The 10,901-nt window shown below is 38.6% G+C and overlaps 1 protein-coding gene across 1 annotated transcript in view; it reads right to left on the bottom strand.

Annotated features, from left to right (window-relative positions):
* The window catches only part of SLC4A10 (solute carrier family 4 member 10), a 374,905-nt gene that overhangs the window by 266,336 nt on the left and 97,668 nt on the right, over positions 1-10,901 (bottom strand). The window contains exon 3 of the mRNA XM_042781073.1: positions 7,039-7,185. Coding sequence (XP_042637007.1) covers positions 7,039-7,185 — 147 coding nt within the window. The remainder of the gene's footprint in view (positions 1-7,038; positions 7,186-10,901) is intronic.

Below are 10,901 nucleotides of genomic sequence, written 5' to 3'. Positions count from 1 at the left end.
ATTATTAAATATATCCTTATCAGCTGTGGTACTTAAGGTTGTGTGTAAACTTGGTTGGGCCTGGTTGAGTGGCTGGGCAGCTGAATATAGTTATTCCCCATGGTGAGAATCGTAATTAACTCCACAGTAAAATCTACTGGAGCAGCTGAGTAGCTGCTTAAGGGATGTGGGCTGCTTCCAGTATATAAGAAGCAACTTTGAGGAAGGTCGCAAGCCTTTTGGCACTCTTGAACCCTGCATGTAGCCAAGTCATTGTTCAACAGTCTGCCATACCCTGCTAATCTTGGGACTTCCTCTGGGCTTGAATTAGTGGCCTGCCATGTTGTTTGGTAACACTGGGATTGTGCCTTTTAACTTGTCAACCTTGGGCTTGTCAGCCTCAGCAGCCAGCAGCCGAGTGGAGAAAAACCTCCAGCTGGGAGCAGGAGGAAGCGCTAAAACCCAAGGTTGAGGGTCTTTCACCCAGCCCCTAGAGCCTGGCACTTTGACCTCAGACTTTTAGCCCCCAAAATTGTAAGAGAATAAACTCCTGCTTGGTCAAGCAGCACTAGGTCACCAAAACATCAGCCACCATATATGAGCAAGACATTCTCATCACAATAGAAATAACTTACCAGGGAAGCCTACTTGTTTTTCCATATCTTACTATAATGTTTATAGTAAATGTAAGAGTCTTCATAAAACTCTAAAACCCAAACTCACTGCCATCAAGTCAATTCCAACTCATAGCAACCCCCATTGGGTTTCCAAGGCTGTAAATCTTTATGGAAGTAGACTGTCTCATCTTTCTTCTGCAGAGTAGCTGGTGGGTTCAAACCACTAAGCTTTTGGTTAGCAGCCATATGCCTTAATCACCACACCACCAGAGTCTTCATAATACAATTTTTTATCCACTTCAGATTTCATAGTGAATAGAGGACTACTTCTACTATGCCATATCTATAGTTGATACATATTAGTATTAAAGATATTGGCCTTTAGAAAATCCTACTCCTAGTAGGGAAAATCCAAATTTCCCAAATGCTGTTTAAAATTGAATCTATACTGAATTTACTTGTGGGTGTGGAAAGTTTTTTTTTTTTTTTTTCTGTAATGAAAACGTCACCACCACCACTACCACTCAACCAAAAAGCCATGCATATCTTTTAACTCACCTAGTAATCATATTCTATACATCTTATCTGGTGTGGTTGACCCAGGCATTGCAAGTTGCTGACATAAGCATAATCTTTTTTGGCTATAGTCAAGGCCTGTTCAATTTTACTTGAATATAGCACTAATACAACCAGGTTTCTATCAATACTGACTTCCCTGATTGAGTCATATAACAAAGTGGGACTCTGTTGATATTGCTTGTTTATTAGAGTGACCAAACATTTTAAGAGTGCCAAAATTCAAATATTTTCTCAAAAAATCATTTAGTTAAATTGGTAATTGCTTCAGAAAGATGGGTCCAAATTAATCCATGCCTTCACAGACCCATTCTCCAATCTACAACATTAAACTTTCAAGTTCTCAGAAGAAGGACTTCATGCTCCCTCCCTTACATTCTCTTCTATCCTGTACCCTTTGTAAGTTGAATTCTGAAGAATTTCAAGACTTCTTTAGAAATGTCTTCAAAAGATTGTCTTTGAAATCCTTTCAAGTAAAATAAATAGTTCATATGTAGTTAAAATTTTCACTGAAGTCTTAAGCATACACATTTCACATACCCTCATTGTACAGAATATCAAGGCCAAATAAAGTGGAATGGTGTTTATGTCTATGTTTCAGTCTCACCTTGTGATTGGGTGATTGGTTATCAAAGGAATCAAGCTGTTTGTGGAATAGAGATAAAGGCTGATAATTAGCCCTGAAAAACAAGAGGGGAAAGAAATCTAGGAAGTTCTGCTGTTTAGAGACCACTAGGGCGACAAATATTTGTCCCTCATAAAACAGATTTTAGGTCTAAATGTCAATAAATACATTCAGATGCTTGGAGGAGGAAGTAGGTGGCCATCCAAAAATAGTGGCTGACACATCAGATGGAGAATCTGGGTCACTTGGCTGATATCCAAGTTTCACCAAATAAAGAAACAGAAGATTCTTAGAATCAGTGAGTCTTTATCATAGCTGTACCCTGGATGCTCTTTAAAAATATCAGTATCTAGGGAAACACCCTAGAAATACCTTAAAAGCTGAATTTAAGAGATAATCCATGGCCAGAACCTTAAAGACTCTACTAACTATAAGGAGAGGGAGTATGCGTGAGAAGATATTAACCAAACATTTTCTTTTATTACACTCTCAGATACCACATAATGAAACAAAAAATACTTGGAAATGTGGGAGAAATTTAGTATATCTTCTACTCTCTCCCCATTGACTCAAAGATAACTATCTTTCTATCATACTGGTATAGGATACCCACAGTATTGTTCTTTGCTCTACACTCTCCCTACCAGCAATCATTCCAACTGTAGAAAAAGTGCATGGTATTTGGGGAGGTTTAGTTCCCATAACTATACACAATAAGCAGTGATAGAGACAGGAAGCTCACAGATAGCAGTGCCTCTATAAGCTTTGTTAAGCTATAAATTAAAATAAAATAAAATAAAATAAAATAACCACTGCTGTCGAATTGGATCCGACTCATAGGGACCCCTCCTTGGGTTTCTGAGGCAGTAGCACTAGGGAAGTAGATTGCCCAACCTTTCTTCTGAGGAGTGGCTGGTGGGTTTGAACTGCCAATCTTCTGGCTAGCAGTCAAATATCATAGGCACTATGCCAGCTGAATATATATAATACATATCCTTTGCTTTAAAAAAAATAGGACTTTAAAGGTGTTATAAATCAATGGATGTAAAAAAATCTTGAAGGCCCAAAGGAAGATTATACCTCTGGAGATTATCTACTTCAGAATCAAAAGAAAATTGCCAGAAATAGCTGGGCATCTTCAATAGACTATAAAAACATAGTCTCTATCAAGCAGAAAAACAAAGAGTAATTAAGAAAGAAATGAGATGTGAAGAAAATAGGAAGAGATAAAAAATAATTTCAAGAAAATGAAAAATGCAACAGCAAAACAAATCCATAATAGACATATAAGCATGGAACTGATGGTGTAGATAATCAAATGAGTAATATGAAAAACTAATTTGAAACTACAGAGGAAAAGGACAAAGAGCAGATATCAGACATCCAGTGTACAAACAATTAATACTCACAAAGAAACCAGAATACTTGGAAAAAAATCAGATATAATGGAAAATCACTTCCTAGGTGGAAAAATATCAGTGTATACAGATTGGAAAGATGTTTAATGTACCCACCATTAGGACTATCTTACCAACTTCTCTTAGTTAATGGAGCACTGAAAAATGTCTATAAGCAATCATGCTTAAAAGACATAAATCTAAGTGAAAAAACAGACACAAAAGATTTCTCTGTAACACTTAGTGAAACTAGATATTGAATAAAGCAATATCAATATATTTTTAACCACCACTCATCTATCATTTTCTCATACTGTGGTGGCTTGTGGGTTGTTGTGATGCTGAAAGCTAAGCCAATGGTATTTCAAATACCAGCAGGATAACCTGCTGGTGGACAAATTTCAGTAGAGCTTCAACTAAAAAAAGAAGACAAAGAAGAGGGATGTGGTGAAATACTTCTTTAAAAAAGATCAGTTTAAACCTTACAAATAGCAGCAAGAGTGTTATCTAATAAGTGCTAGAGGATAAGCCATTGAGTTTGGAAAGCATCCAAAATACAACTGGGGAAGAGCTGCCTTCTCAAAGTAGCATCAACTTTAATGATGTGGATGAAGTAAAGCTTTCTGCTAATGTGGCACAACTCAAAATGAGCTGCAAACACACATTAATGATCAGAACATGCAATGTATGAATCATGAATCTAGGGAAACCGGAAGTTGTAAAAAATGAAATGGAACACATAAAGATCAATGTTTTTGGTATTAGTAAGCTGAAATGGACTGGTATTGGTCATTTTAAATCTGACAATCATATGATGTACTATTCTGGGACGGACAAATTAAAGAATAATGGCATCACATTCACCATAAAAAAATTTTTTTTTTCAAGGTCTACCCTGAAGCACAAAGCTATCAGTGATAGGATAACATTCATATACCTAAAAGTAGTTAATACTACTATTGTTCAAATTTACACTCCTATCACTAATGCCAAAGGTGAGGAAATTGAAGATTTTACTAATTATGCTATCTGAAATTGATCAAAAATGCAATCAAGATTCATGAATAATTACTGGTGATTGGATACAAAAGTTGGAAACAATAAAGAAGGATAAGTAGTTGGAAAATATAGCCTTAGTGACAGAAATGAGACCAGCTATGCATGATAGAATTTGGCAACACCAACAACTTATTCGTGGCAAATGCTTTTTTCAACAACATAAACAGTGACTATACATGTAGACCTTACTGGATGGAATATACAGGAATCAAATCAACTACATCTATAGAAAGAGATCATAGAGAAGCTCAATATCATAAGTCCTAACAATGTTAAGGGCCAACTGTGGAACAGATCATCAATTTCCCATGTACAAGCTCAACTTGAAGCTGAAGAAAAGAAAAGCAAGCCCACAGAAGCCAAAGAATAACTGTGAGTATATCACAACTACATTTAGAGACAATCTCAAGAACAGATTTGACACATGAAAAAACTAATGGGTGAAGACCAGATGAGTTGTGGGCCAACATCAAGGACATTATACACAAAGAAAGAAAAAGGTCATTAAAAGGACTAGAAAGAAAGAAAAGACCAAAGAGAACTGAACCACACCTGTGGCTTCCAGCCAAACAAAAGACAGGCATATGAGATAAACACTTACCTGAGGTAGATATGCTCCTTGGAGAGAACTATCATGGGAGACAGAAGGGCTGTTTATGCACAGGGACACAGCTCAGGGGGCAGGAGTGTATGGAGGGATGGACACAGGGAAGAGGTACCTATTGGGAGGAAGTGGGAGGGGAGCTGTTGCATTGTGGTAAATTGTAGTCAATATCATGAGACAAGTGTGTGTGAACTGCTGTATGGAAAGTGAATTTGCTCTCTAAATTTTCACCCAAATCACAATTTAAAAAAGAAGAAGAAGAAGAAGAAAAGACCAAAAAGATGTCAGAAGAGGCTCGGGAACATGCTCTTCAATATAGAGTAAAGTGAATGGAAGGTATATAGAAGTGAAAGACTGACCAGAAGATTTCAAAGGGCAGCTCAAGAAGACAAAGGAAAGTATTATAACAAAATGTGCAATGACCAAGAAGGGGACATCAAGCTCAATTGGCATAACATACTACACAAAAACACTGCTCTACATCCTGCTGTGGTGAGTAGCAACTGGGGTATTAAAAGGTTGCAAGCGGCCATCTAAGATGAACAGTTGGTCTCTCCTTGTCCAGAACAAAGAAGAATGAAGAAAACCGAATATGCATGGAAACAATTAGTCCACGGGACTAGTGGACAATCCGAACGTCAGCCTATATGACTGTGAGACTAGATGGTGCCTGACTACCACTGTCAACCATTCGGAAAGGAATCATTTTAGGAGATCCTGGATAGAGTGGGAGAAAAATGTGGAACAAAACTCAAAATCATAAAAAAAAAAGACCCAGCTTACTGGTCTGATAAAGACTGGTGAAACCCCCGAGACTATGGACCCTAATCACCCTTTGGGCCAGGAATTGAACTCACTCCCATGGCCTCCAGCCAAATAGGCATATAAAGTGAAAATTTACACCAGGTAGGTACACTCCTGAGAACAATCAACCATAGGAGATCAGAAGGGCTGCATTTGCACAGGGAGATAGCTCAGGCAGAAGGAATGCATAGTAAAGAAGGACACGGAAAAGATAACTACAGGAAGGAAGTGGAAAGAGAGCTGTTACATTATGGGGATTGCAAATAAACCGTATATGTAATGTTGTATGGAAAATCAATGTGCTCTTTTAAACTTCCATCCAAACCACAATTAAAAAAAATTAAAAATTAAACAGGACCCATACCTCATACCATACACAAAAACATATGCTTTCCCTCTGAAGTAGAAAGCAGAAATATCTGTTAAGTGATAGGAGAAAAGGGAATAAGTTTGGAGAGTAAATTAAAAACAAACAAACAAACAAACAAAAAGCATATCATTGCCAGGTGGTGTTGAAGGTCCTTGAGTCACAAATTTATAGTAGTTACAATCCAGCCAATTGGGCAGGGATTTTCATCAGAGATTGTCTACTTGAGGAGGCAGGGAGAAAGCAGGGACATGAAGGAACTTTAAAATAAGTATGATATATATTTTTTAAAGGGAGGGGGGATAGAAACATGAGTAAAACTAAAACAGGTGACCAAATGAATTTAGAGAATTAGCAAAGAAATATTAATAAAATTATAGATTGTGAACTCCAAGTAGGAAAATGAATGAAAGAGAGGAAAGAAGAAATGAAGGGAGGGAGAGAGATGATAGTTTAAAAAGAGGAAAATAAAGCAGAGGGTCAAAGAGCTGAAGATTTAGATGAGCTAGAAATAATTATAGTTAGAATAATTGCACAAGCAGGCAAGAAGAGAGAAGCTGATCAGAAAGCTGGGTGCTTGACTCAGTGACCAGAGGTGGAGTAATTATGAATGAGTAGGTGATCTAAGTATAGTAAAGAAGGTCTTAGGCAATAGGGAGTCAAGGAACTGAAAGCCAAGTTCTTAGTTATATCATGTCCATGGACCTTCATGGAACTCAGAAATTCTTAACAACTACCATATCAATATATTTGGATATTCTGTTTATAATTAAAATGATGAATATTAAAAATAGCAGAACTTTTACAAAAGTTCCCAAAGCAGAAACCTAAGAGAGAAGTGAAGATCAACTTTTTCTCTTCCACTTCTCCTCAAAAGTGCTCAACATCTTTCATAAAAGTATAAACAGTTTTATTAGTATGAGGCATCGCTGTTAATTATGGATTTGTACAAGATAGAATAATATTATTACAATCATGAACTTAATAAAAATAAAGAGAAAGATTCTTACCAAAAGAAGGTGACTCCCTTCCATCCTCTAAACCTGAATCTCTTTCTCTGTCTCTCTTTCTGTGTTTATGACCACGGTGCCTGTGACGTCGATGACTTTTTCTTCCTCCCAGGGGCACATGAACGCCAATGAAGAGAGTCCGGTGACCTGTATTGAGAAGTAGATACACAACATAAAACTCAAAATTGTGCTAGGGCATGGAAGATGATGATTATATGTTGATAGGAACACAATCCAGTTTAATCCAACAAATAGTTTTTGAGTGTTTATGAAATGTGGAGCTTGACACTGTAATTTGGGACTGCATCTAATTAAGTATACCATGAATATACCACAAAGAAAAAAAAAAAAAGTATAATCCTAATTATTGGTTATATATTTTGCAATCATCATTAATTCATTAACTCTATTTTATTTATATTCTCTTTTTGTCTGTATTCCATAATTTAGAAGTATGGTCTTCTCATTAAAAAAAAAAAAAAATAAAAATAATCTATTCTACCCTCTCTCACCCCTCAAGTAACTCCTTATCTCACCAATTTCTTTTCTTCAAAAAAGTCTGTGAAAAATTTACAATCACTATTGCCAATGGGAGCTCTGGTAGCATACTGCCTAAGGCATTGGACTGCTAACCAGAAGGCTGGTGGTTCGAACCCACCAGCCTACTCCTCAGAAGGAAGTTGGAGCAATCTACTTCCATAGTGACACTGCCTCAAAAACTCAAGGAGGGGTCGCTATGAGTCAGGCCTGACTCGACGGCACATAACAACATTGCCAATAAAACATATTTTACTAGAGTTCCTAATAATGCCAAATCCTATTAATTTTTTTCAGTTCTACTGTTTCTATCTCTGGCACTTGATATTGTTGACCACTCTCTTCTCTATGACATCATTGTCTCTCATTTCTCCTCTTCTTCTTTGTTCATATTCCATATTCATTTCTTTCACTGGTGCTTCTTTTACTTAATCCTTCAAGGTTGGAAATTCCCAGGATTCTATCTTTGACTCAACTTCTTGATATCAATATATATTGAATACATATGTATCATACTGCAGGCTCTGAAACCTTCATCTCAACTCCAGACCTCTCTCTTGGACTCCAGATCTATGTATCCATCTACTTATGAGACATATTCACCTGTACATCCTTCTCAGACATGTCAAACTAAACCTGTCATGAAACTCATCCTTTTCTTTGTCCCTCAAGTATCAATGATCTCAATAAATGCCTCATTATCTGTCCAAACCAAACCAAACCAAACCAAACTCACTGCCGTCAAGTCAGATCCAACTCATAGTGACCCCTCCTGGAGTTTCTGAGGCAGTATCTCTATGGAAGTAGATTGCTCACTCTTCCTTCTGAGGATTGGCGAGTGGGTTTGAACCTCCAGCCTTCTGGTTAGCAGTCAAATGCCTGAGGCACTATGCCACTGGTCCAGTCATCTCAAAATCCATTCAGTTTATTACCAGGTCCTGACTTCTTAGCGTCTCTTGACGCTAAGAAGCATCAAGAGATATAATCTTGAAGGAAGACTGGGCAATCTACTTCAGTGGTGATATTGCCTCAGAAACCAAAGGAGGACATGCTATGAGTCAGATCGGACTTGATGGCAGTGAGTTTTGTTTTTCGTTTGGTTAGACTCTAAACACACTCTGCCTCACATACTACAAGCCAGCTATATCTAACTGCTCTCTCATTGCTGAATAGCCAGATGTTTCCAAGTCTCTCTGCTTTTACTTAATGCTGTATTATTGTTCCAGATGTCAAAAATTTCTTTCTTGCTCCTGACTATCTGATGAATATCTACTCATATCTCAAGTCTCAGTTCAAGAATTATGTTATTTATGAAATTTTCTATGCACTTTCATTCTACATATAGTTGATAACTATTACACCTATGACTACTTATTAGCCTAATTTCATGTATCATAATACAATAACTCTCTTGTGTGTGTGTGTTTTAAATTTTATTGTGATTTGGGTGAAAGTTTACAAAGCAAATTCATCTTCCATACAGCAGTTCACATACACTTTGTCTCATGACATTGACTATAATCTCCCACAATGCAATAGCTCTCTTCCCACTTCCTCCCCATAGCCTCTTCTTCCCTGTGTCCTTCCCTCCCATGCACTCCTGCCCCCTGAGCTGTCTCCCTGTGTATACAAAGCCCTTCTATTCTCCCATGATTGACGTCTCCAAGGAGTGTATCTACCTAATGTAAATGTTCAGCTCATATGCCTGTCTTTTGTTTGTCTGGAAGCCACAGGAGTGGGTCCAATTCCAGACCTGAGAGGCAGCTAGGGGCCATAGTCTCAGCGGTTCCACCAGGCTTGCTCAGACCAGCAAAAATGGTCTTTTTTTTTTTTTAAATGATTTTGAGTTTTGTTCCACATTGTTCTCCCACTCTATCCAGGATCACCTATATAGATCCCCCTCCAAGTGGTTGACAGTGATAGCCAGGCACCATCCAGTTCTTCTGGTCTCATAGTCGTATAGGCTGAAGATCATATGGTGCATATGGTGTACCAGATCCTTGGACTAATTGTTTCCATGGGTCTTTGGTTTTCTTCATTCTTCTTTGCTCTGGATGAGGAGAGACCCATCATTGCATCAAGATGTCCACTTGCAAGCTTTTAAGAGCCCATTTGCTACTCGCCAAAGTAGGATGGGGAACAAAGTTTTTGTGTACTACGTACGCCAATTAAGCTTGATGTTCCCTGCGACCATGGTCCTGAGCCCACAGGTTCAACTACTCACTCCTTCTGGGTAGTTGGCTGTGGCCAAGAAGTGACTACAACCTTTTCCTTTGTCACCTCTACTATATACATGGAAGTTGTTACAGGACATACAAATACACTTGCAGAAATACTCTCTGACAACTCTATCCATGGTCACAGGCACACTCCCCACTGCTGCACAGACATACCTAATCATTGAGCCTGTCCACCCATCTATCCACCCACAGATCAATGTTTGCCATCATTGACAACACAGTACTTCACATGCAAAAGGGTTCATCTCCCATGCACCTCTCTCTGTCTTCCTCTTCCTCAATGCCACTATGTTGATTACTCACATTTAGTAAATTGTCTTCCCTTTACCCAAATCAATTCTTGTCTCTATTTATCTAGTAGTGTTCCCTCCCACACCTGGTAGCCAACAAAGAAAATTTCCTTCCATATATAAACCTTTCCTTGCCATTTTATAGTAACGGAGTAATACAATATTTGTCCTTCTGTCACTGGCTTATTTCACTCAGCTTAATGTTCTCCAAGTTCATCCACATTATTCAGTGTTTTGCAGGTTCTACTATAGTCTTTCCTAGGCCTTTTAATCCCCTTTCTCCCTTTCTCCTGCCCTGCTGCTTTGGGCATACCTGAGTTCCTCTCTTCACATGGATCCTTGCAACTGACTGCTCCTCTGTCTGAGTTCTTGGCTTTTAATCCCCCTTCTCCCACCCTCCCGCCCTGTTGCTTTGGGCATGCCTGATTTCCCTCTCCTCACCTGGATCCCTGCAGCTGACTAATTCTCTGTCAAGGTCCATTTTTCCTGCTCTCCCTCACTGCTGCTTTGGGTGTGCCTGAGTTCTTCTCCTCACCTGGATCCCTGTGGCTGACTGCTCCTCTGTCTGGGTTCCTAGCTTTTTTATCTAGGGGTTTCTCCCACTGACAGAGGAGGAGTCAGCCACAGGGATCCAGGTAAGTGTGGTACAAGAGGTTTCCAACAGGGAGGCAAACTTGTCTGTCAGTTTGTCTTACCGTGCTGACATGTTGATGTGAGTTTTGAGGCTGAGCCACTGGTGTTTCTAACCCAGTGGGATGCACATGGTACACAGGTATCAGCCCAGCTTACAGACTGA

This window comes from Orycteropus afer, unplaced genomic scaffold (genome assembly GCF_000298275.1).
Source record: "Orycteropus afer afer isolate SDZICR_OR568_19922 unplaced genomic scaffold, OryAfe1.0 scaffold00084, whole genome shotgun sequence".
NCBI classification, from domain to species: Eukaryota; Metazoa; Chordata; class Mammalia; order Tubulidentata; family Orycteropodidae; genus Orycteropus; species Orycteropus afer.
This window is presented reverse-complemented; position numbering and strand designations above follow the sequence as displayed.